Here is a 25693-nt window from a genome sequence, read left to right as displayed (position 1 = left end):
CATTAGCCCCGTGTGCCATTAGCCCCGTGTGCCATTACCCTGTGTGCCATGAGCCCCTGTGTGCCATGAGCCCCTGTGTGCCATTAGCCCTGTGTGCCATTACCCTGTGTGCCATTAGCCCCGTGTGCCATTAGCCCCGTGTGCCATTACCCTGTGTGCCATTAGCCCCGTGTGCCATTAGCCCCGTGTGCCATTAGCCCCGTGTGCCATTAGCCCTGTGTGCCATTAGCACTGTGTGCCATGAGCCCCATGTGCCATTACCCTGTGTGCCATTAGCCCCGTGTGCCATTAGCCCCGTGTGCCATTAGCCCCGTGTGCCATTACCCTGTGTGCCATTAGCACTGTGTGCCATTAGCCCTGTGTGCCATGAGCCCCTGTGTGCCATTAGCACTGTGTGCCATTAGCCCTGTGTGCCATTAGCCCCATGTGCCATTAGCAGCCCTGTGTGCCATTAGCCCCGTGTGCCATTACCCTGTGTGCCATTAGCACTGTGTGCCATGAGCCCTGTGTGCCATTACCCTTTGTGCCATTAGCCCTGTGTGCCATTAGCCCTGTGTGCCCAGCCCTGTGTGCCATTACCCTGTGTGCCATTACCCTGTGTGCCATTAGCCCCGTGTGCCATTAGCAGCCCTGTGTGCCCAGCCCTGTGTGCCATTACCCTGTGTGCCATTACCCTGTGTGCCATTAGCCCTGTGTGCCATTACCCTGTGTGCCATTACCCTGTGTGCCATTAGCCCTGTGTGCCATTACCCTGTGTGCCATTAGCCCTGTGTGCCATTAGCCCCATGTGCCATTAGCAGCCTTGTGTGCCCTTACCCTGTGTGCCATTAGCCCTGTGTGCCATTAATAGCCCTGTGTGCCATTAATAGCCCTGTGTGTCATTAGCACTGTGTGCCATTACCCTGTGTGCCATTAGCCCCATGTGCCATTAGCAGCCTTGTGTGCCCTTACCCTGTGTGCCATTAGCCCTGTGTGCCATTAACCCTGTGTGCCATTAATAGCCCTGTGTGTCATTAGCACTGTGTGCCATTACCCTGTGTGCCATTAGCCCCGTGTGCCATTACCCTGTGTGCCATTAATAGCCCTGTGTGCCATTAGCCCCATGTGCCACCAGCTCTGTGTGTCACTAGCCCTGTGCCACCAGCCCTGTGTCCCCAAGTGATTCCCTTTGGGATTTGAGCTTTTCTCTCTGCTCTGGATCAGTGTTTGCCATCCCTGCTGTGCAGGAGCAGGGACAGAGCCTGGCTCACATCATTCAGATGGGCAGCATGCTGCTCTGCCCTCCTTCCTTTCTGAGGCTTTGTGGGATCTGACAATCAGCACAGCCCCACATGAGCTGATAAACAGCACTCAGCAAAGCCTGCCTCATTTGTAGGGACCTGCAGATCCCCTGGCAGGGATCTCTCAGGTGTGTGGGCAGCTGAGCTCAGAGCAGGAGTCTGCATTCTGTGCTGCAGTGTGAGCTTCAGGTGCTTGGTGTGTGAAAATGCTGATTTAATGAACTGACCCTGTGCATGCCTGTGCTGCCAGTGACTGGGCACTGTGGGGTTGCCTGGATAGTTCCCTAAATCCCAAAAACCTGCTCCTGCCCTGGGGCACCTGAGGAGCTGTGGAACACCTGAGCAGTTCCCTGAATCCCAAAACCCTGCTCCTGCCCTGGGGCACCTGTGGCACACCTGAACAGTCCCCTGACCCCTCCCTGTCTGGTCTCTTGCAGGCTCCCCTGGGCGAGTGTGGGGCAGGGAATGCCCGCCGTGACTCCCCCTATTCTCCCAGTGCCCCACAGGTGAGGCTGTCCCAGGACAGGTGAGGTGGGGCAGGCAGGGGCAGCTCAGGGGAGGACAGGGGGCTGAGGGCAGTTCTCATCCCTGGGTGATCCTGTCAGGGTGGAGGGATCCATCCAGGCAGCAGCAGAGAGCAGGAGAGCAGCTCTTGAGGTGTGCCAGAGAGCCAGGAGGGGAACAGCTGCTGAGGAGTGAGATCTGGGGTCAGAAATGAGCTCTGGGGGTCAGGAATCAGCTCTGGGGTCAGGAATGAGCTCTGGGGTCAGGAATGAGCTCTGGGGGTCAGGAATCAGCTCTGGGGTCAGGAATGAGCTCTGGGGGTCAGGAATGAGCTCTGGGGTCAGGAATGAGCTCTGGGGGTCAGGAATGAGCTCTGGGGTCAGGAATGAGCTCTGGGGGTCAGGAATCAGCTCTGGGGGTCAGGAATCAGCTCTGGGGGTCAGGAATCAGCTCTGGGGTCAGGAATGAGCTCTGAGGATGAATTAATTGCAGGGAGGTGAGGAGGGGCTGCAGCAGGGGGCTATGAGGGAATGGTGTTTTTGGAGCAGTGCCCTGTACAGAAATTCTTCAATCCTGGCAGCTCAGACATGGAAGAGTCAGGCTGTGGAAAGGATCTTGGGTGTGTGAACCAGAGTGTGCTGCAGAGCATCCCTGGCCCTCTGTGACCCCAGGGCTGTCAGGGGTGCAGGATCCTGCTGCTGCCCTCAGGGAGGGATTTCCTGCAGCTCCTTGCTGGAGGCTTTCCCTCTGAAATGGAAAGTGCCTTTGTTTCTTGGAATGTCTGATTATTTTTTTCTTTATAAACATTACCCCTTATCCATTGACATTTCTTATTCCTTATAATATTCCTTATTTTTCTGAACCTTCCTTTTCAACATCTGATTTTTGATCTCCCTGTCCCTCCCATGGCAGGAGGTGTCACAGCTCAGCTGAGCCTTCTGAAGTTAAATGAACTTGAATAGATTTTTTTAATGTTCCCTTTACAGTCATTGCCTCTCACTGGGTTTTATATTGGCCAGAGTGAACTGCCAGTTATACTTTGTTCTCTGTCCTTGGTCATTTTGGTCTGTTGTGTTCCCTTTGGAGCCCAGCTGCTCTCCAGCTGCTCTGGCACTGCCCTGGTCCCTGGTGACCCATTCCAGCTCTCAGGGCTGACAGGAGCTCTCAGGTGAGCAGAGTCACCTGGGCTGAGGTGAGCCATGGGGGATGGAGCAGCACTCCAGCCCCTCTCCTGTTTCTGCTCAGCCTGTCTCACATCCCCTGCAGTTCCTGGATCATTTAGAATGGAGTGTTCAGCAAGATTAGGAGATGCTGTTACAGCTGAGCCATTCCAGTGCCCTTTGCTCCAGCTGTTTCCCTGTTTACATTTCTGACAGCAGTTGTGTCATTCTAGGTTTCCATTTTCCCCCAAGTGCCAGTTTTCTCTGAGATCTGTTTTCTCATAATCCCAGGATGGTTTGGATGGGAAGAACCTTCAAGACAATCCCACTCCAGCCCCTGCCATGTCACAGGGACACTTTCCACAGTCCCAGGCTGCTCCCAGCCCTGCCCAGCCTGGCCTTGGACACTGCCAGGGATGGGGCAGCCCAGCTGCTCTGGGCCACCCTTGAAGGAAACAATTCCTTCCCAAAATGCCACCTGACCCACCTGTGTCAGTGGGCAGCCATTCCCCTGGTCCAGGTCCCTCTGCAGCTCTCTGGGAGCCCCTTGGGGCAGTGCAAGGGGCTCTGAGGTCTCGCTGACCCTTCTCCTCCCCAGGCTGAACACTCCCAGAGCTCTCCCCCCTTCCTGGCCATTCAGGACTCTTGACCTTCAAGCTGTTACTCCAGAGCAGAAGTTCAGAGGAATTTTGTCTCTTATTCTCTGGCTCCATCTATTTTTAATGTTAATTCTTTGGTTTCAACATCCTGCAGTCCAGCCAGGATTTATTGGCTCATTTCAGAGGGTTCCTTGGGGGACGGAACCCTCTGTCCTGAGCTGGGATTGTGCTGGTGCCTGGCCCCAGGTGCTGCAGGAGTGGGGAAGGCAGGAGGGGCTTGTGCTGGGCTGGGGGTGCCAGGCAGGGCAGGGCAGGGCAGGGGGCTCCCCTGGGCTGGGGGTGCCAGGCAGGGCAGGGCAGGGCAGGGGGCTCCCCTGGGCTGGGGGTGCCAGGCAGGGCAGGGCAGGGGGCTCCCCCATGGTGCTGGGAGCTGCTGGGGGTCTCTGCTCCTCTCCCCTGTGCAAACCCAGCTCTGGTTTTCTCTCCCTGGTGCTGCCCCCCACTGCAGGTGCCCGCAGCCCCCCGGGCCCCTCACCTGGCCGGCAGGGAGACTCGCTTTGTAAGTGCTGGGAGTGTGCTGGGGGTGTGCTGCTGCTGCTGCTGCTGCTGCTGCTGCTCCTGCCCTGCCTGCCACGGCCCTGGGGGCTGCCATCACCTGGGGGGCTCCCTGGAGCATCCCCTGGGCCATCCCTGCCATCCCTGGACATCCCCTGGACATCCCTGTCATCCCTGAGCATCCCCTGTGGCATCCCTGGGGCTGATCTGGAATCTCCTGGGCATCCCTGCCATCCCTGGGGCTCCCTGGGCCCAGCCCCCCTGGCACCCCGGGCACAGGGGCTGCTCCCTGCAGCTGCTGCTGGGGTGGCACTGCTGGGGAGGAGCTGCAGGGGGAAAGCTTTGCTGGGGCTGGGGGCGAGTGTGGAGGGTGGGCATGAGCCCAGGGGGTGTCCAGGGGCAGGGGATGGAACAGGGGATGGAGCAGGGGCAGGGGATGGAACAGGAGATGGATCAGGTGCAGGGGATGGATCGGGGGATGGAGCAGGAGCAGGGACTGTGCCCAGGGACCAGGAGCAGGGGATGGAACAGGAGATGGATCAGGATCAGGGGATGGATCAGGTGCAGGGGGTGGATCAGGGGATGGAGCAGGAGCAGGGGCTGTGCCCAGGGACCAGCACTGTCCCAGAGCTGGGTCAGGGTCTGGGGATGTGCAGAGCTCTCAGGGGCTCCTCACCTGCCCAGGTGCTGCCTCAGGCTCCTGGGGCTGGGCTCTGGCCTGTCCTCTCTGCAAGAAGCAGGTTTTGGGGATGGGGTCTGTGGGCTCCCCACACAGGGTGGGCAGTGGGGTACACTGAAGGCTTTGGGTACACTCCAGATTCCCCCTGTGTTTCTGTTTGCAGGCTGCCATTAACTTCATCTCCTCTCAGGATGACAGTAAATCAGTGAGTGTGAGCCCTGTGCTGCCCCTGTGCATCCCCAGCACGTGCAGCTTGTTTCCTCCTGCTGTTCTCTTCTTTCTCCTCAGTCCTCCTCTCTGCCTCCAGTCTGTACAAATGCCTCAGGTCTTTAGTGTGCTGCACCTGGACCCCCAGCAGAACTGTTCCTGCAGCTTTTGCTCCTGTTCCCATGCAGCTGCCCCTCCTGCAGGCTGTGCTGTGCAGCCCCTCTCTCTGCAGATGCTCTGTTCACTAACATCAGCAGTGATGGTGGCACCTGGCAGGACTTTCAGACTCTTGCCTCTGCTTCAGTAACTGCAGAGCTCTGCCTCAGTCTGCTTCACTCCCAATCCCAGCTGCTGCCAGTTCCCATTCCTGACTGATTTCCCTGCTCCCATCCCTGGTGCTCACGTTTGCTCAGCACTCAGCATGCCCTGCAAACCCCTGCAGCTGCTGCTGGTGCTTCCTTTAGTCCTTCCCTGTGACCCCTGGTGCTGTGAGACCCTTCCCTGTGACCCCTGGTGCTGTGTGACCCTTCCTGGCTGGGTCTCTGTTGGTGTTGGCTCTGAGAGCTCTCCCTGCCAGAGAAGCAGTGGGGGTTTGCATGGGTTTGCATGGATTTGCATGGGTTTATTCACCTGCATGGCAGACACTCATTGCCCTAACTGCTCATTTCTCTCTCTCTCTCCTCCCCTCCTGTTCTCTCCTCCCCTCCTGTTCTCTCCCCTGCTGTCCTGGCTCTGAGCAGACCAAGCCTGGTGTGATCCAGCCCCTGTCCCGCCTGCGAGCGAGCGCAGCGACCCTCGGGGCAGAGCAGGGGGACAGCCCCAACCCCTTCCAGCAGGGGAACAACAGCCCCAACCCCTTCCAGCAGGGGAACAGCCCCAACCCCTTCCAGCAGGGGAACAACAGCCCCAACCCCTTCCAGCAGGGGAACAACAGTCCCAACCCCTTCCAGCAGGGGAACAACAGCCCCAACCCCTTCCAGCAGCACGAGCCTGGCCTCGGGATCCACAGCTCTGTAAGTGGGGGGTGTGTGCTGGGTGTGGGGCAGGACACCCTCCAAAGGGTGACTGTGTGCCTGACACTCTCCAAAGGGTGACTGTGACACCCTCCCAGGGGTGACTCTGACACCCTCTGTCCTGCCAGTCAGTCAGGGTGATGGCACAGTCCCATTCCATGGTGCTGCATCCTCCTGCAGGGGCAGATGTGGCTCAGCTGGAGCAGTGCTCCTGGAGAAGGGGCAGTTTCCTCTGAAGCTCCAGGGATGATGTGGAAGGGTCTGGTTTTCCTCTGGGATCCAGTGGAAAGGCTGCTCTGGTGTTCCAAATGTCAGTTTTTCTCTGGGTAGGAAAGGCTTGTCTCCTGCCCTGGCTGGAGCATCTCCCAGTGGGATGATGGAATTTTATCAGCCATGCCCTGGGACTCAGTGGCCATGAACAGGAGATATCTGCTGGAGGGAGGATGGGCTGTGGGAAGATAAAGATGATTGCCCAGCTGGTTTAAAGATGGCCCATTAGCAGAGAATATGTGCCAGGAGATCAGGGGCACTGCCCCACCCAGGTCAGCAGATGGGACAGAACACACATTGCTGGCCACATAACCCCACACAACATTCCCTGACACATTCCTTTCCGTCCCCCAGCAGTTTGGCTGTTTCCCCACCTGTGCTCACCTTTCCCTGTGTGTGTCCCTGCAGCCCAAGCCTCGGCCACCATCACCACCCTCCCCTGACGAGGTGCCCGTCAACGTCAAACAGGCCTACAAGACCTTTGCAGCAGTGCCCCAGTGCCAGCCCCTGCTGGGCACACAGGTAACTCCTGCACAGGTGTGCCCCAGTGCCAGCCCCTGCTGGGCACACAGGTAACTCCTGCACAGGTGTGCCCCAGTGCCAGCCCCTGCTGAGCACACAGGGACGTGCTGAGGTCCTGTGGAAGCTGCAGATGCTCCATCTGGCAGGGTCCTGGCTGTTCCAGGTCCTGGCAGAGCCCTGGCTGTTTCAGGTCCTGGCAGGGTCCTGGCTGTTTCACGTCCTGGCATAGCCCTGGCTGTTTCAGGTCCTGGCAGGGTCCTGGCTGTTTCAGGTCCTGGCATGGTCTTTGCTGTTTCAGGTCCTGGCAGGGTCCTGGCTGTTTCAGGTCCTGGCATGGTCTTTGCTGTTTCAGGTCCTGGCAGAGCCCTGGCTGTTTCAGGTCCTGGCAGGGTCCTGGCTGTTTCAGGTCCTGGCAGCTCACAGGATCTCACAGCATTGTTGTTCCCCCTAGTCACTGGGATGCTGATGTACAGCCATGCTGTTCTCATGCAAAGGAACTGAAATTCCAGACTCCAGGGCCAGGCTAAACCTGTGCTGAGATATTTTTAATAGATTTTGTTGTTCCTTGGAGCTCTCTCCCCTGCATCCATCTGAATCCTGGAGCAGTCCAGGCTGGGTGAGGCTCTGGGGGTCATTGCCTCAGTCCCCCATACAAAACAGGGCCCCTGGGGTGTCAGAATGCCAGAATCCTGGAAAGTTGGAAGGGACCCACGAGGATCATGGAGTCCAGCTCAGGACACCCCCAGGAATCCCACAGTGAGCCTCAGAGCATTGTTCAAATGCCCCCAGAGCTGTGGGAGGCTGCTCAGGCAGACCCACTCCAGTTCTGAATTCTGAATGGGTTCCTGGTTCACAGATGGATTTTGGGGATCAGTTTCCTCCCCCTGTAGTTCTGTTCATCCCATATTCTGTTATTCATCCCAGTAAATACAGATTTCATTCTTTCTCGTGGCATCTCTGCCTCTTTAAAGTAAATTTGGGGTGGTTTTGTCTTTGATGTAAGCAGAGTGTGAGTGAGCTCCCAGCAGCTCCTGTGACCCCCAGCTCCAGCTCAGCCCCTGCTCCTGTTCTGTGCCTGCTCCCCACGTTTTGCAGTTTGTGCCCTTTCAGAAGTTGTCACACCTGTTTGACACAAATCCTCATTCCTGACCATTGCTAATCCTTGTTAAATCCGTGAGTTCTGGGACAGTTTCAGAGCCTGTGTCAGCTCATCTGGCCCTGGGGACACGTGGCTGGGGAGTGGCTGGAAACTTTGCTTTTGGGACATGTTTGTTTCTGTTCCTAGGAACTGTCTGGGCAGAGCAGCACAGAAAACACCAGAACGGCCTCGGAGGTGAGAGCTGGGGCTGGGGAGGAGGAGGGTGTGGGGCAGAGCAAGGCTTGGGGGCATGGGGAGTGGGCCCATGGCCCGTGGGCAGTGCTGTGGGCATTGGGCACTGGGCAGTGAGGAGTGGTGTGGCTGGGTGGTCAGTGCTGTATCAGGGTGGTCAGTGCTGTGTCTGGGTGGGCAGTGGTCAGTGCTGTATCTGGGTGGGCAGTGCTGTGTCTGGGTGGGCAGTGGTCAGTGCTGTATCTGGGTGGTCAGTGCTGTGTCTGGGTGGCCAGTGGTCAGGGCTGTGTCTGGGTGGGCAGTGGTCAGTGCTGTGTCTGGGTGGCCAGTGCTGTGTCTGGGTGGGCAGTGGTCAGGGCTGTGTCTGGGTGGGCAGTGGGCACTGGGCAGTGGTCAGTGCTGTGTCTGGGTGGTCAGTGCTGTATCTGGGTGGTCAGTGCTGTGTCTGGGTGGGCAGTGGGCAGTGCTGTGTCTGGGTGGCCAGTGCTGTGTCTGGGTGGTCAGTGGTCAGTGCTGTGTCTGGGTGAGCAGTGGTCAGTGCTGTGTCTGGGTGGCCAGTGCTGTGTCTGGGTGGTCAGTGGTCAGTGCTGTGTCTGGGTGGGCAGTGGACACTGGGCAGTGGTCAGTGCTGTGTCTGGGTGGTCAGTGGTCAGTGCTGTGGCTCTTGCAGGTCGCCCTCAGCCCCAGCACCCAGCACAGCCCTGAGCAGAGGTCCTTCCGTGAGAGGCAGAAGTATTTTGAGGTGGAGGTGAAGCAGCAGCACCTGGACAAACCTCCCAAGCGCGTGTCCCTGGTGGGGGAGGATGACCTGAAGAAGATGAAGGAGGAGGAAGGTACAGGAATGCAGGCACTGAAGTTTGTCCTGCTCAGTGATTCCTTTCTCATTGAAATGCACTTCCAGAAGCCCTTGGGTGGTTTTTGTGATGCCTGGCAATAATCTGAAGTGAATGTTGAAGGATTCTGTGGATGCTCCACTGGTACTGTGGGTCGTGGAAGTGCTGCAGGTTCAGGGTGTCCTGTGTCATGCAATCACAGAATTTGGGGTTGGAGGGATTCCTAAGCACACTCAGGTGTCCTGCCACAGGTAAGGACACCTTGCACTGGAGCAGGGGCTCCAGGCCCTGGCCAGCCTGGCCTGGGACATGTCCAGGGGCAGCCAGAGCTGCTCTGTGTCCCCTGTGCCACCCTCTTTGGGTGCTAAGTGCCCCACCTCACCCTGCCCTCTGGCATTCCCCTGTGCTGCACTCCAGGCTGTCCCAAGCCCCTCTCTGGGTCTCCTGGACACCCTCTGGGCACTGAGAGCTGCAGGAAATTCACTTCGCTGCTCCAGGCTGGACAGTCCCAGCTCTCACAGCTGTTTTAGGAGGTGATCAGGGACAATGTGAAGTGGAAAAAGCATTTTTACTGAACTCTGCAGCCACTCCTCCCCAAATCATCCCTGTACCTGGCACTGTGCTGTCCCAGCTGTGGCACCTGGTATTTGCTCTGGTGAAATTTCTTGCCATTAGTGGTTGCCCAGTGTTCCAGCCTGTCTGGATCCTGCTGTAACCCTTGGAGAGTGACCAGCACCTCCCAGTTCGGCAGCATCAGCAGAGTGTTAGTGTTGCACTCAGCTCCTGCAGCCAGATAAAATTATTTATTAATAAAAACTTGCCCAGAGCTGGCCCCAGGCCTGAGCCTGAGTGTGAAATCCTGCCCAGAAGTGCCATCCTGGGGGGGTCGGGTCAGTGGCTGCCCTGGGGTGTAAGTGGCTCCTGTTCCCCTGCAGCCCGAAAGCTGCAGCAGCAGCGAGCCCTCCTGCTGGAGGAGGAGGCTGAGGAGGAGGAGGAGGAGGACCTGAGGAAGGTGCCCGAGGCTCTGCAGTCCAGCATCATCATCGAGGGCGTGGAGTACAAGGTGGAGAGGCTGAATGGAAGGAGCATCCAGGCTGCAGCAGCTCGGTAAGGCAGGAGCACAGGCAGCCCTGCACATCCCAGGGAAGGGTTAATCCCCATCACCTCCCAGGGAAGGGTTAATCCCCATCACCTCCCAGGGAAGGGTTAATCCCCATCACCTCCCAGGGAAGGGTTAATCTTCAGCACAGGAAAGACCAAAGTTTTCCAGCTCACTCTCATATGTAGAGAGGGTGATTTTTAGGAAAGGCCAAGGTTTCCATCTCACTCTCATATGTAGAGATGTTGATTTTTAGGAAAGGCCAAGGTTTCCAGCTCACTCTCATACATAGAGATGCTGATTTTTAGAGGCAGATGCTTCAAGGTGAGCTGAATGATAAAGTGATGCTAAAATAGGTTTGAGTTTTTTAGGTTTGTTTCCCAGTTCTCTGGATCTCGGCCTCCAGGTTACCTGGATGGTTTTTTTCCTAGTTTTTGGGCATAGAGGTGAGGAATGAGAGGAGGGCTCCCAAAGGCTGCAGATAAACCAGGAGGGCAAAGCTGAAGTTCTTCCCTGCCTTTGGGGTCTTTGGCACAGACACTCCCCTGTGCACAGGCACTTTCACAGTGCAGAACACGCCTGGAATTTCATCTCTCTCTCGTTTCTGCCCAGGAAACTTCTCCCATAATGATGCCCTGAGAGTTTCCCTGCCCCTCCTGGGCTGGGGCAGCTCCAGGGAGGAAAGCAGTCCCACACAGCTCCCTGGATCTCTGGGAAATTCCAGTTACCCCTCCTGCTTTCACCCTGAGACATGGGATGCTGAGGAGCAGGACCCAGCAGATGGCTTTCAGTTGCTTGTTATTCATGCTTGAGTGCAGGGGAGGCAGTGCAAGAGACTGAAGTTGTGTTTCTTGAAATAATCTTTCTCATGCTGGAAGAAAAACTGAAATTAAACTAATTTCTGTTAATTTTATTTATTTATTTATTTTATATAATTAATTAATTTCAGTTAATTAAACTAATTAATTAAAATAAACTTGAGCAGTAAAAACCAGGGCTGGGTGTCACTATAAACTGAGCAGCCCCAGCTCTCCCAGCCAGGTTCCAGCCCTCAGAGCAGCTCCATAGCCCATCGTGTGGAAGAACTGGTAATAATCAAATTAATCTGTTAATGCAAGTGTAAAATCAGGACCAGGTGACTGGTGTTTCCAAGGTGAGTCTTTGTTGGGCCCCTCTGTTTGGAATTTGTGCCACATCTAACAAAGCCAAGTGTGAGGACTGAAGGGTGAGATCCAGAGGATCTCTGCTGGGTGTGCATTTTGTGCTGCAGCTCTCAGGGTTGTTTCCTTTCTCTGCCAGGCCCTTGGAGCTCAGTGAGAACAGCAGCTCACAGAGGAATTCCCTGGAGGAGGGGATCAAGTCTGAGCACAGAACCAACTCGGTGCCAGGGTGAGCAGCTGGGGCAGGGGCTGGAGGATGCTGTTCTTCAGCTGCAGAGGATGGGTTTGGGCAGGAGGGGAGGCTGATCAGAGCCACATTCACACAGTCCCAGAGGGGCTGGGCTGCAGTCACTGATTTCAGCCCCTGCCCTGGGGGTTGCTCAGCACAGTCCCAGCCCCTTCCAGCCAGAAACTCCTCACAAGAAACTTCCCAGTGATCTGTGATGTGTGATCTGTGTTCTCTGATCTGTGATGGGTGTTCTGTGGTTTGTGTTCTGTGACCTGTGATCTCTGTTCTGTGTTCTGTGATCTGTGTTCTCTGATCTTTGATGTGTGATCTGTGTTCTCTGATCTGTGATGGGTGTTCTGTGGTCTGTGTTCTGTGATCTGCGCTCTGTTCTGTGTTCTCTGAACTGTGTTCTGTGTCCTCCCCGTGCCACAGCAGCTGTGGGGGTGGCACTGGGCAGTGATGAGAGCTGGCACTGAGCTGGCCCTGCTGGCCCCACAGGCTCAGTGCTGTCTCCTCAGGCTCAGTGCTGTCCCCACAGGCTCGGTGCTGTCCCCTCAGGCTCGGTGCTGTCCCCACAGGCTCGGTGCTGTCCCCACAGGCAGTATAATGAGCCCCGTGTCCCTCTCTCCCCTCAGGCTCTGTGCTGTCCCCTCAGGCTCGGTGCTGTCCCCTCAGGCTCTGTGCTGTCCCCTCAGGCTCAGTGCTGTCCCCACAGGCAGTATGATGAGCCCCGTGTCTCTCTCTCCCCTCAGGCTCACCCCGCCCGAGCCCGGCCCGGCCCCGGTGCGCACGGCCAAGGCCGAGCGGCGGCAGCAGGAGCGGCTGCGCGTGCAGAGCCCCGAGCTGCTGCCCCAGGACAGGGACAGGGACAAGGAGCTGTCCCCAGCCGAGCGCCGCGCCCTGGAGGCCGAGAAACGCGCCATGTGGAGGGCGGCACGGTGAGCCAGAGCTGCGGGGGGTGAGGGGATAAACCCGGGGATAAGGGACAGGCAGGGAGCTGGGGGGTGTGTGAGGGGATAAACCCGGGGATAAGGGACCTTTAACGGGGCAGCACAGTGAGCCAGAGCCCCTGTGAGTGTGGGGTGTGAGGGGTTGAATCAGGGGACATGGGAGGGTAAAACCAGGGAATGGGGGCAGTAAAATCAGGGGATAAGGGCCCTTTAACAGACCACATCAGCTCCTGCATGTGTAGGGCATAAGGGGTTAAACCAGGGGATGGGGTGGTAAAATCAGGGGATAGGGGACCCTTTTACAGAGCAGGGGAACTCTTGGGTGTGTGGGGTATAAAGAGAATAAAAGCAGGGACAGGGGACCCTTTAACAGAGCAGGGCAGCTCCTGTGTGCCTGGGGTATAAAGAGAATAAAAGCAGGAGCAGGGGATCCTTTCACAGAGCAGGGGTGCTCCTGTGTGTAGGGCATAAAGAGAATAAAAGCAGGGAGCAGGGACCCTTTGAAGGGCAGGTGTTGAGGGAGCTGTGTGGATCTGTTGGAGCAGAGCACTGCTGGCCTGGCTGAGCCTGGCAGCCCAGGGCAGGGGAGGCTCCCAGTGCCTGCACAGCCATGGACACAAGGAGAGCTCACAGTGAACAGCACAGCTGGCTGCTGTGTTCTTCCCTCAGCACACCATTCCCACCTCATTCCTAGCCCATGTGGGATGGAGTCACTGGAGCTGCAAGGTTGCACATCCAACATGAGAAATGGAATTTTGTATTTCCACTGTTGCTGGGCTGGAAATGGTGCTGCAGGCAGGACACTGGCAGGATCAGCCCATTCCCATTCTTACCCACATGAGCTGTTCCATCAGCTGTGAAAGAGTGACTAAAAATTTTTCTGGAAGAAAGAGAACTTCACAATTCATAATTAAGACTTGAAGCTAGTCCAGACGTTTAGTGCATCACAGAATTCCTTCTAAAAATCGGTCAGGCTGCTCCCATTGATGGTTTCTCTTCTCTTGATGTTCCTGTAGAAGACATTCAAAGGACAGTCTGAGCTGTCTCTTGTGGGGTTTGGGTGAGGCTTAGAGAGGAATAGGGTTTCAGATAAGACTGGAGGGATCCCTGTGAGCAATTCCAGTGTTTGTGCTTGACATGGATGATTGTGGGACTCCTGCTGCTGGGGAGGCTCTGGGAATGGAGAACTGCAGAGTTCTCCTCAGTGAGAGCTGCACTGATCTTCTGGGGCTCTGAGCAAATTTTCTCTGAGCTGCTTTTCACAGAATCAGGATGAGAGGGACCATCAAGACCACCCAGTGCCACCCCCTGCCATGGCAGGGACACCTCCCACTGTCCCAGGCTGGTCCCAGCCCTGCCTAGCCTGGCCTGGGCCACATCCAGGGATGGGGCAGCCACAGCATCTCTGTGCCAGGGCCTGCCCCAAATCCCCTCTAACCCTTTGTGTGCAGTGGGAGCCAGAGCCCCTCACCTCAGGTCTTTGTCCACAGTCTCCCTCCAGCTGTCTTGAGCCCCTTTAGGGACACCTTGCTCTGCCATGTCCTCCCTTAGGAGTTTGGAGAGCCCCCCAAGTTCCTTGAGCTGCAGAGGAGAGGGCTGGAACCACATCTCAGTCTCAGGAGAAGCTGTCTGTGTGCAGTAGTGCCCAAAGCAGCCAGTGTGACACTGTGCAAGCACCAGGGTGCCAGAATCCTGAATAGACTTAGCCAGGCTCTCCTGGAAATGCACACTCTGTGCCCCATGTGCCATCCCTTCCCAGTGCAACCTGCAGGGCTTCAGTCCCTGTGCTTCCACCTCCCAGGTTCCTCAGGAGTGGGGAGGGTCCTGGCACTGCCAGCTCTGATCCCTGCAGGTTCCTCAGGAGTGGGGAGGGTCCTGGCACTGCCAGCTCTGATCCCTGCAGGTTCCTCAGGAGTAGGGAGGGTCCTGGCACTGCCAGCTCTGATCCCTGCAGGTTCCTCAGGAGTGGGGAGGGTCCTGACATCTTTCAGCTCTGATCCCTGCAGGTTCCTCAGCTGTGGGGAGGGTCCTGGCATCTCTCAGCTCTGATCCCTGCAGGTTCCTCAGGAGTGGGGAGGGTCCTGGCACTGCCAGCTCTGATCCCTGCAGGTTCCTCAGGAGTGGGGAGGGTCCTGACATCTCTCAGCTCTGATCCCTGCAGGTTCCTCAGCTGGGGGAGGGTCCTGACATCTCTCAGCTCTGATCCCTGCAGGTTCCTCAGGAGTGGGGAGGGTCCTGACATCTCTCAGCTCTGATCCCTGCAGGTTCCTCAGGAGTGGGGAGGGTCCTGACATCTTTCAGCTCTGATCCCTGCAGGTTCCTCAGGAGTGGGGAGGGTCCTGGCACTGCCAGCTCTGATCCCTGCAGGTTCCTCAGGAGTGGGGAGGGTCCTGGCATCTCTCAGCTTTATCCCTGCCCCAGCTGGGTGTCCCCAGGGCTGCTGTGACAGAAGCTCTGTTGGAGATGGTGTCAGAGCAGGAACAGGGTGTTGCCCCTTTCAGAGTCTGAGCAGGGGTCCTGCTGCTGTCCCAGTGTGCAGCTCCAGTCTCAGGACTCTGCTCTTTCTAAAGAGTCCTTCCAGCAGATATATCTGGAAGAAGCTGGGAGGGACACTTCTAGGTGATGTGATGATTTGCTCCTCTAGTGTTCCTCATGGTCTTGGGCCAGCTGGGACTTGGCTGGAGCTGCTCAGGGCACAGTTGAAGTTTCACATGAGACTTGAGGAGGGTTGGTGAGTGTGGAGCAGCACTGTGTGCATGGTGTTCAGGAGAGAGCTCTCTCATCCCAGACCTTCACTCTCTTTTAAGCTGTTTTGTCCATGGAAAATGAGGCTGGCAGAAGAGCACTCCTGAGGAGGGGGTGCCTGAGCTGTCAGATCCACCCTTCTGGGTTGAAGTTTGGCACACCAGGGCTTCAGCTCCCCTTGCAGCTCCACTTTGCTTCCCCAGAGCTTTTGTGCAGCTGCTGGCAAGGGCCTGGCTGCTGCTTTGGGCAGGGGTCACTGCACTGTGCTCCCTCCTGCAGGACAGGGAGGGACTGCTCCTGTGCCACAGGTGTCCCTGAGCACCCAGTGCTCTCAGGGTCCCTCTTCAGCCCTGGAGGGGGCTCAGTGCTGTGGCAGGGCCTGTCTCAGGCCCCTGTGCTGCAGGGACATTCTGCACTGCCCCACACACAGGGCTCAGCCATGTTCTCTGCAGTACCTGGGCTGGTTCCTCCCTTTCTAATCTCCTGTCTTCTGCTTCTTTGCAGTTCTCTGCTCTGTGCTGTCACTGTGACCCCATCAGTTTGCACCTCCTTGGGCTTTCCTTGTTCTCCCTGTGTCACCAGTGCTCTGCCAGGACCTGTGGTGCCCTCCTTCCCCCAGCACCCCTGTGCTCTGTGGGGACACACACAGACCCACATTCCACGGTGTTCTGGCCATACACAGCCCAGAATGGAATAGTTTGGGGTGGAGGGGCCTTAGAGCTCATCTGCTGCCACCCTGCCATGGCAGGGACACCTTCCATGGGACCAGGGTACTCCAACCCTGGAGGAACATCTCCAGGGATGCAGGGGCAGCCCCAGCTGCTCTGGGCCCCAGTGCCAGCCAGCCCACCCTCAGAGGGAGGGGCTCCTGCCCCAAATCCCCTCTGACCCTGCCCTGAGGCACTGGGAGCCATCCCCTGTGTGCTGGCACTCCGTGTCCCTTGGGCAGGGGAGGTTCAGGGGCTCTGGTGCCCCTCAGCATTTGGGCAGTTCCCCCCTCACACACGCTGCTTTAGGGACACACTGACCCTCAGTCACAGTCCCAGGACACACGCTGGCTGTCCTGTGCTTGGCCAGTTTGTTCCCCTCCCCACAGCCTCAGCCTGGCTCACACTAACCCTTCCCCTGGGCTGCAGTTCTCCCTGCTCCTCCCAGCCCTGCCTGTGGAGGCTCTGCTGTTCCCGGGCCCCATTTTGCCCCAGGGGTTCCTGCAGTGCCCGGGGTTGGGCAGGGTCACATCTGGGACCAGTGTAGCCCCCGTGTCAGAGCCATCCTCCCCTCTCCAGGGTGTGTTCCTGTATCTGTTTCTTTTCCTGTTCTTGTCTGCTGCAATGTTCATCACCATCATCTCTTCCTCCTCCTCCTCCTCTCCTGTCCCCTCTGCTGCTGCTCCTCCTCAGCTCCTCAGCTCTTGAAGACAGTGTTAAGCAGTACGAGCAGGATCTGGCCAGGAAGCTGTACCAGTCCCGGCAGCGGGCTGCTGCTCCCGGGGCCAGGGCTAGCCCGGTGCAGAGCCACGCCTCCGGAGGGCGCGGCCCGGGAGGCCAATCCAGGTGTGCACCGCCCCTCCCGCAGCTGCATGCGCCTGTCGGGTCCCGGGCCGGCCTGCTGGGCAGGGGCTGCCATGGCTGAGAGCAGGGGGAGATGGGCTGAGAGCAGGGGAGCTGGGCTGAGAGCAGGGGGAGCTGGGCTGAGAGCAGGGGAGCTGGGCTAAGAGTAGGGGGAGCTGGGCTGAGAGCAGGGGGAGCTGGGCTGGGATGGGCTGAGAGCAGGGGGAGCTGGGCTGAGAGCAGGGGAGCTGGGCTGAGAGCAGGGGGAGATGGGCTGAGAGCAGGGGGAGCTGGGCTAAGAGTAGGGGGAGCTGGGCTGGGATGGGCTGAGAGCAGGGGAGCTGGGCTGAGAGCAGGGGGAGCTGGGCTGAGAGTAGGGGGAGCTGGGCTGGGATGGGCTGAGAGCAGGGGGAGCTGGGCTGGGATGGGCTGAGAGCAGAGGGAGCTGGGTGTGAGTGATGGGCTGAGAGCAGGGGAGCTGGGCTTAGAGCAGGGGGAGCTGGGCTGGGATGGGCTGAGAGCAGGGGGAGATGGGCTGGGATGGGCTGAGAGCAGGGGGAACTGACAGCTCTGAGCGCAGGAGCCCCTCCACAGCTGTGCCACAGTCCCACAGTGGGGTTGGGAGATGACTTTGTTTCACCCCCTGCCACAGGCAGGGACACCTTCAGCAGGGTCCCACCCAGCCTGGGCTCTCCTGGTGCCTGAGGAGGGTCAAGGTGCAGCACAGGGAGCTCAGAGCAGAGCAAACCCCCCCAGGACTGGAGCAAAGCCCCCAGGGCTGGAGCAAATCCCCCCAGGGCTGGAGCAAACCTACCCAGGGCTGCAACAAACCCCCCCAGGGCTGGAGCACAACCCCAGGACTGGTCCTGCTCGTGTGATCCTGCAGTTCTGTCCCAGCCCTGTTCCCTGTGCTGTTGTGTGACACTCTGGGACTGTCCCCAGCCCTGTCCCTGTGCTGTTTGTGACACTCTGGGACTGTCCCCAGCCTGGGTCCCTGTGCTGTTTGTGACACTCTGGGACTGTCCATCCTTGTCCCTGTGCTGTTTGTGGCTCTGGGACTGCAGGCCAGGCTCTGAGTGTGTGACACACATGATCACAGGTGTGTCTGTGTGTCTGGGGGTGGCAGCCAGCCCAGCTGTCCCCCTGTGCAGCCCCCTGTGCTCAGCCCTGGCCCTGCCCCGCACACACGGTGGCACTGTCCCCACCGGGGCAGGCACTGACAGCCTCCTGTCCTCTCCCTGTTGGTGGCAGGATGAAGTCACTGGAGCAGGATGCCCTCAAGGCCCAGATGGTCATTGCCAAGTCCAAGGAGGGGAAGAAGCGCAGCACCCTGGAGCAGCTGGCAGAGTCACCCTCACCTGCACCCACGCCGTCCCCCACGCCACTGGAAGGTACCAGAGAGACACTGCAGCTGGGGAGAGGGGGGTCACTGAGGGAGCAGAGCCAGGAGAGCTCCTGCAGAGAGCAGAGCAGGCAGGGTCACTGCAGAGAGCGGAGCCAGGAGAGCTCCTGCAGAGAGCAGAGCAGGCAGGGGCACTGCAGAGAGCAGAGCCAGGAGAGCTCCTGCAGAGAGCAGAGCAGGCAGGGGCACTGCAGAGAGCAGAGCCAGGAGAGCTGCAGAGAGCAGAGCCAGGCAGGGTCCTTCAGCCTCACCTGTGGCAGCACCTGAGGTGGAGTTGAGGCTGCAGGGAGCCAGGGTGGGGACACAGCCAACATCCTGACTGTGTGAGAAAGCAGTAGAGGGGTTTGTTGGGAGGGCAGGAGGCAGGCTGTGCCCCCAGTGGTGTCCCCACACTGAAATGCTGCTGAGGGAGGAGCTGGCTCAGGGTGTGTCACACAGTGTCACTAACTGTGCTCTTCTGTCACCTCCTGCAGATTGCAGCCCCAGGAACGTCACTTCCCCAGGAAGGCTGGTATGATACTCTGCTGCTTGCTTTTCTCACCTTTCCTCAGTCCTGGGGTTCCCTGGTTCCTCCTCCTGGGAGCTGTGGGTCCCCTCTTAGTCCTTGAGCCAGGCCTGGCTGCAGGGTGCAGGGAGTGGTGGGGGCCCAGTGCATGGAGCTTGGCCAAATTCCTGCCAGAGGCACCTCCTTTTACTGCAGCTCCCCTTTGGCACCTGCTTTGCTTCCCTGTTTTGTCATCCTTGCCATGGCTCTGCACCTCCTTGTTCAGAAGGGTTTCCACTGTGCTCAGAAAGCCTCTCCCAGGTTCAGAAACCCTTTCACCAGGTTCAGAAAGCCTTTCCCCATGCTCAGAGGGCTTTTCCTGAGGTTCAGAAAGCCTGGATTCTGAAAGCCTTTCACTCCACTTCAGGGATCTTGGCCCTGTATTTCCTCAACAGCACAAAACCTTCAGCTGCCATCAGCATTTTCCTTTTCCTAAGCCTGGGCAATGCCATGGGACATTGCTGCTGGTGAGACAGACCAGGGGCAGCAGCTGTGTGAAGGGAACCTTTTCCTGCCAGGTCACACCCTAATGCAGCTCTGGACTGAAATTCTGGCTCTGCTCCAGCTGTCAGAAACCTGGGGTGGCCCAGGGATGTCCCTGTATGTCCCCCTGTTCCAGCCTCTGTCCAGCCTCTGCCCTGGCTCTGTCCAGCCTCTCCTGCCTCTCCCTGAGGATGTCCCAGGGGTGTCCCAGGGATTCCCCAGGGATGTCCCCTGTTCCAGCCTCTGTCCAGCCTCTCCTGCCTCCCCTGGCCACGTCCCTCTGCTGCTGCTGTGATCTCTGCTCAGCTGCCTGCTGCCTCTCCACCCCTTTCTCTCCCCTCACTCTCTCTTTTCTGTTTCTTCCCTTCTGCTGTCCCTTCTAGTCCCTGTCTGAAAAGAAGTTTGACTACCGGGAATTTGCTGCTATTCCTTCCTCCAAACCTGTTTACGAAATCCAGGTACAAACTGCATGCTGAGCCCCCTCTGGAGAGCCCAGGGCTTGGTCTGTGGAAGAGCTGAGGGGTTTGGGGAGCCCCTCTGCAGAGGCCTTGCATGTGCAGGGCAGTGACACCACTCTTGCTCAACACTGAGGGCTTCTGCCAATGGAATTAGGAAAAAGTTGGTCCAGATGGTTTTAAAATGAATGACAAAAGCTTTGCAGATGTAAAACATCTGCATCTTCAGCAGAATGGCTCCTGAAATATTTTTAAGTGAAAGATGAGAACTAAAAGGGAAGAAGGAGTTAGAGAAATGATGGACAGAAGTGCCAGCTTGGAGCAGATATGAATTTCCAGACCTGAATTTTCACATCTGTGTCTGGTGTCCTGCCCCAGGAGCAGCTGGGTGCTGTTCTCAAGTTCTCAGGGTGTAGTTCTGCTGCCAGTGAACACCTGGTTCTGAGAGTGAATGCCATATGAGGTGCTTCTCCTTCCTGAAATGGCTTGGTTTAACCTGCTTTGTCATGGAATGCTCTGAGCCCTGGGCCCTGCTCTGGGGGCCACTGGAGCCAATCCCTGGGGCTGGGACACCCCTGGGACATCCCTGGGACATCCCTGGGACATCAATCACTCACTGGTGCCATTTGTGCCAGCTGAACTGAGACTTACCCTGTGTCTGAATGGGTTTAGGTTTTAGTTTTATACAGACCATGGAGCAGGTACCTGTGTCTGAATGGGTTTAGGTTTTAGTTTTATACAGACCATGGAGCAGATACCCTGTGTCTGAATGGGTTTAGGTTTCAGTTTTACATCCAGACCATGGAGTAGGTACCCCAGCAGGCAGTGCCACGCTGGGCTCACCTCAGTGTAGGGCACAGAGCTCCCAGCCCAGGGTGTGTCCCTCCAAAGACTCTGGCTGTGGCAGAGCTGCAGTCTGGGGATTCTCAGGCAGTTTTACTTTACTTGGTGTCTGTTCTCCACTGACACCTGTCCCCTGTGGCATTGGATGTGCCCTCTCAGGTTCTGTTCCAGGAGAGCTGGGGGTGGCTGCTGGAGCCCCGTGGCAGCTCCAGACCACCCAAAATTCCCCAGGTGCAGCACTGGGTCTTCACAGAGCTGAGAAGGTGCCTCCAGAGGAGGCTGCACCTCCAGATGCTCAGGCTGTGCCTGTGGCCTCTCTGAGCAGTGCAGTAGTTCACAGAATCCTGGATGGTTTGGGTCTGGAGGGCCCTTCAAGCTCATCCCTGCCATGGCAGGGACACCTCCCACTGTCCCAGCTGCTCCCAGCCCTGTCCAGCCTGGCCTGGGGCACTGCCAGGGGTGCAGGGGCAGCCACAGCTGCTCTGGGCACCTGTGCCAGGGCCTCACCACTCACAGGGAAATATTCTCTCTCACATCCACCATAAATCTCCCCTCTTTCTGCTTGCAGCCTTTTTCTTCACCCTTCACACTTGGTGCCTGTTGTGTTACTGCCTCTCCTCCTCCACACAGGCCAGGCAGGGCTTTGACTCAGGCACAAGGGATTTGTGCTGGAGCCTCTGGCCATGGCCCCACTGTGGCAGTGCCTGTGCATTCTGTGCATTCTGTGAATTTGGTGGATTCTGTGCACTCTGTGCATTTGGTGCATTCTGTGAATTCTTTCAATTCTATGTATTCTGTGAATTCTGTGCACTCTGTGCATTCTGTGAATTCTCTGAATTCTTTCAATTCTGTGCATTCTGTGCACTCTGTGCACTCTGTGAGGGCACAGGCTGTGGGGAGGTGGAGGTGGGGAGTTGCTGGGCACAGCTGTCACGGGGGTCAGTGATCACACCTGCTCTTCTCTTGCAGTCCCCTGATGCAGCTGATGAGCTCAGATTGGCTGATGACAGGAGCAGCTCAGGTAAGCCCAGGCAGCCCTGGCTGTGCCACACTCCCTGTGTGCTTCTGGAGGGTCCCCTGGGCTGGTGGCACCACCCTGACCCCTCCCCATGGAGCAATGCCATGTTTGTCTGTTCTAGAATGAAAACCCCATGATCACCACCTTCACTTGGGGTAGGATGTTTGCAGTGTGCTGCAGTGACTGATGACTGGTTTTTCCAGTGTGCTGTGTTAAAGCATGCCTGGATTTTTCCAGCTGTGTGTCCTGGGGCAGAGGGGCAGGAGGATGTGGCAGGGGAGGTTTGCCCTGTGTCACCTGCTGCAGGTGATGCTTCCATCATTCAGGGCTGTGCTGTGCCCCTGCTGCTGGAACAGGGATGCAGTGAATCCCTCCTGGAGCAGCCCTGCAGCACCCAGATGTGACACTCGTGGGGCAGTGGGCATGGCCACCTCAGGAAAAAGGGCTGGAGCTCCAGGCTGGATCTGCAGGCTGCCAGCAGGGCTGTGACTCCCAGCTGTGACACACAGCTGAGCTGTGACAGTGTCTGTCTGTCCCAGCTGTGACACAGCTGAGCTGTCCCAGCTGTGACAGCTCAGCTGTGACAGTGTCTGTCTGTCCCAGCTGTGACACACAGATGAGCTGTGACAGTGTCTGTCTGTCCCAGCTGTGACACAGCTGAGCTGTGATAGTGTCTGTCTGTCCCATCTGTGACAGATGAGCTGTGACAGTGTCTGTCTGTCCCAGCTGTGACACAGATGAGCTGTGACAGTGTCTGTCTGTCCCAGCTGTGACACACAGCTGAGCTGTGACAGTGTCTGTCTGTCCCATCTGTGACAGATGAGCTGTGACAGTGTCTGTCTGTCCCAGCTGTGACACAGCTGAGCTGTGACAGTGTCTGTCTGTCCCATCTGTGACAGATGAGCTGTGACAGTGTCTGTCTGTCCCAGCTGTGACACAGCTGAGCTGTGCCCAGCTCAGTGCCCATCTCTGTGCCCAGTTCTGTGCCCAGCCCCGTGTCTCCTGTCGTTGCAGTTCCCCGGGAGCAGGACGGGCAGCCAGAGCAGGAGGAGGAGGCCATGGGAGGCCGTGGCTCAGCAGCAGCAGCAGCAGCAGCAGCAGCTGCCCCAGCCCTGGAGGACGTGGCCCTGTTCAGCAGCAAGCGCAAGCTGCGGCCCGGCCGGCGCAGCCTGGAGACCGCTGTGCCCACATAGGTGACACCTGGCACGGCTGGCACAGCCCCGCTGTGCCCAGGGACTGCCCCGGGCTGCCCTGCCTGCACTCTGCCTGGCCCCGGGCTGCCCTGCCTGCACTCTGCCTGGCCCTGGGCTGCCCTGTGGCCACTGACTCCTGCAGGCTGTGAGCCGCCCGGCAGGGCGCCGGGCACATCCCAAACCGGGACTACACTGGACTGACTGCTGGCAGATGGAGAGGGAGGGGGGCCAGGACAGTGGGCAGCTTGTTAGCCTGTAAATATTGTGTGTGGGGAAGGGTAGGACAGGGAGAATGTAGGAGTGTGAGAGTGTGTTGGGCTCCAGCTGTTACTGCCTCAGCTTGGGTTTTGTAGTGGTTAAAAGGAGCTTCTCCTCTGGTGGGATCAGGAGAAAGGCCCAGCCTGCCTTGACTCCTATTTAGTTTCCAGTCTTTTGCCAAAAAGCATCTCCTCCCACCTCCTGCACTGTGTCACCTCACTTCCCTTTGGGAGTGTTTGGGAATGGGAAGCTTGGAGGCAAAAAGAAGGAAAACTAAAAAAAGAAAAAAAAAAAACCCACCAGAATTTCAGCGAAGTGCCTCCCTCTGCCACTGGCACTCTGTGCTCCAGGAACCCCGAGGCAGCTGTGCCGCCTGTCCTGGGGACAGGTCCCTCCCTGGGTGGGGCCATCCCCCTGTCACACGGTGTGAGCACTCCAGGAGCAGGCAGAGGGGGAGTCTGACCCTGTAGCCTGGGGCAGCAATGGGGTGGAGCCCAGAGCCGTAGCAGGGTGTAGGGGGTGTGGCAGCAGTGGGGAGCAGGACACGGTGGCAGAGGTGTGGAGCAGGTACCTTAGTGGGTAGAGTTCAGGAACCGGGGGTGGGTAGAATGTGGCGTTGGGGTCAGGTGGGGTGGGAGACACTGCTGGGGAGTGCTCAGTGCCACGCTGGCTGGAGGTGGAGAGGGAAGCAGGGGTGCTGCTGTGGCTGGCACAGCTGGAGCACCAGAGCAGGATGGGGCTGGCCTGTGCCTTGCAATAACTACACAGTTCCACTTTGCCAGCTGGTTGGCTTCAGGCCCTTTCCACGGAGGACACACGGAGGAAAATGCACGTTTGCCCATGCAAGAGGGAAAAGGGAAAATGAGAAATGAGTGGGGTGTGAGTCCTGGTTTCCACACGTGGAACAAGGGCTGTGAGCAGGTTCTGCATCCTGTGGGCTCTGCAGGTGTGGAGGTCACAGCTGCTGCTCCCAGCTCTGCCACCAGCCTCTGCTGCCACTCGTGGGGGGAAACACCCCTTTGGTTTTTGTCACTGCCTCTAACCGTGAGGAAGGTCCGAGCTCGGCACAATCCATTCCCTGTCCATTGGTGCTCTCTGACTCCCCAGCAAGACCAGGGTTGGACCTTGAGCCTCACAGTGGCTGGGCACTGACAGGCACATCTGCTTGTACATTTGCTGAAGGAAAGAGCTGGATGCAGATTTTTGGGTGCAGTTTTTAGTTGAGCCTCTCCTTTCATGCCAAAATCCAGCGGATCATTTTAACTGACTCTGTATGTTTTGATTTTACAGACTTGTGAAGGGGGAACTCTGATAATCTCACAGCAGCAGCTGCAGCTGCTTCCATCATCAGCAATTTGAGCTTTTCCTTTTTAAATCTAATTTTAGCATTTGCTTTTTAACAACAGCAGTTTTGGAAACAATCCTGGCTGGGTTTTGGTGACTAACTTGTGATTCTTCTCTCCTTTCCCTGTGCGGTACCTGGTGCCAGGCTCTGGATTCTCTCCTGTTCTCTCCCAAGAGACTCCAAGGGAAAATTAGCGCATCAAGACTGTAACTAGTGAAATTTGTACAACCAAAGAAATCTATTTTGTGGTTCAAGGATAATAAAGTTTACTTTACATTTTAGAGCCTTTAGTCACAGTGTTTTTCCTGTGTGAAGTCTGCAGTTCCAGTATCAGCACTTGGGTGATGGTTTGTTACCACATAACCCAGCAGAGATGCTCCTGCTGCTCCTGGGAGCAGGGACTGATGCAGCCCAAACCACTGCCAGCTCTGAGAGTATCACTGTTCAGGGATGGGAAAAAACAGTATGAAACACAGCAAGATCTTCAGTGTCTCGGCTTTCCTTACTTGACTGTGTTTAAAAGAAACTCCAAAACCCCCAACACTATTTTGTTTGCATTATTAAAGTTTTTTAAATAGTTTGACTACTAAAAAAAGCCATTTCCTGTAGCTCAGTCAGGTTTTCCTGAGTCTGGTTGAATGGATGGGCACCATGCTGTGCCCCCCAGGGCAGGAGCAGCCTCAGGAGGGTGGATTTCCTTCTCCTAGAGCCAGGGTAGTGCCAGACCTCAGCCTCCTCCTTCCACCTGTGTGGCAGGTAGAGCTGGAAAGGGGCTTGGCCCCTCAGGAACAGCCTTGTCCTGCTCAGGTTCAGGAGTCTGAGCTGCAGGCCTCACACAGGCTCTGTGCATGGTCCTCTGCTGCATTTCATGTCTCTGTTCTCTCCCCACTTGGTTTCCAGGGCCAGGCTTGCTACCAGGTTTCTCTCAGTGTGCATAATTTGCCCACCACAACAACCCTGATTAGCTAATGGGAAGTAGTTATCCCTTCAGACAAAAGTAAACACAGAAACATCATCAATGGAAATTGTTTATTTAGGGATTATTCATGTGGGGTTGAACTAGATAGTCTTTAGGAGCGCTTCCAAGCCCAACTATGATTCCACGATTTGTGTATCCACAGGAACAGAAATGACCCAGTTCATTATACAGGGAGAATGCAAAGATCTCCGAGGCTGCACAGGCACAGAGCAGAGCACAGCTGGCTGGGCTGGAAGGCTGCAGGAAACACTGGCAGCAGCCTGGGCTCTGGGAGGTGCAGGGGTAGGGACTGTCACAGCCGGGCACAGCTGCAGCTGTGAACCTGCACACCTGCCCGTGACCCTGCTGAATGCAGCTCTCCTGCCCTCAGCAGTCAGTCCTGCCAGGTGCTGGGAGCTGAGGGATGGTGGGGTTCCTTCCCTGCGTTTCCCTCTGCATATAACTAACAGCAGGCCTGGGATAACTCTGGGATTCTGTGCTCAGCAGAG

The 25693-nt window shown here is 57.2% G+C and overlaps 1 protein-coding gene across 1 annotated transcript in view; it reads left to right on the top strand.

The window, feature by feature from the left end:
* Positions 1-24507, top strand: part of SCRIB (scribble planar cell polarity protein) — a 120821-nt gene extending 96314 nt beyond the window's left edge. Inside the window, exons 29-43 of the mRNA XM_079301834.1 lie at positions 1718-1786; positions 4941-4982; positions 5725-5997; positions 6676-6789; positions 8075-8122; positions 8790-8952; positions 9888-10059; positions 11351-11440; positions 12193-12378; positions 16536-16688; positions 17937-18076; positions 18561-18598; positions 19498-19572; positions 21382-21433; positions 22445-24507. Coding sequence (XP_079157960.1) covers positions 1718-1786; positions 4941-4982; positions 5725-5997; positions 6676-6789; positions 8075-8122; positions 8790-8952; positions 9888-10059; positions 11351-11440; positions 12193-12378; positions 16536-16688; positions 17937-18076; positions 18561-18598; positions 19498-19572; positions 21382-21433; positions 22445-22623 — 1794 coding nt within the window. The 3' untranslated portion in view covers positions 22624-24507. The remainder of the gene's footprint in view (positions 1-1717; positions 1787-4940; positions 4983-5724; positions 5998-6675; positions 6790-8074; positions 8123-8789; positions 8953-9887; positions 10060-11350; positions 11441-12192; positions 12379-16535; positions 16689-17936; positions 18077-18560; positions 18599-19497; positions 19573-21381; positions 21434-22444) is intronic.
* The last annotated feature ends 1186 nt before the right edge of the window (positions 24508-25693 follow it).

The sequence above is a fragment of the Erithacus rubecula genome (assembly GCF_903797595.1).
Source record: "Erithacus rubecula genome assembly, chromosome: 3".
Lineage (NCBI taxonomy): Eukaryota > Metazoa > Chordata > Aves > Passeriformes > Muscicapidae > Erithacus > Erithacus rubecula.
This window is presented reverse-complemented; position numbering and strand designations above follow the sequence as displayed.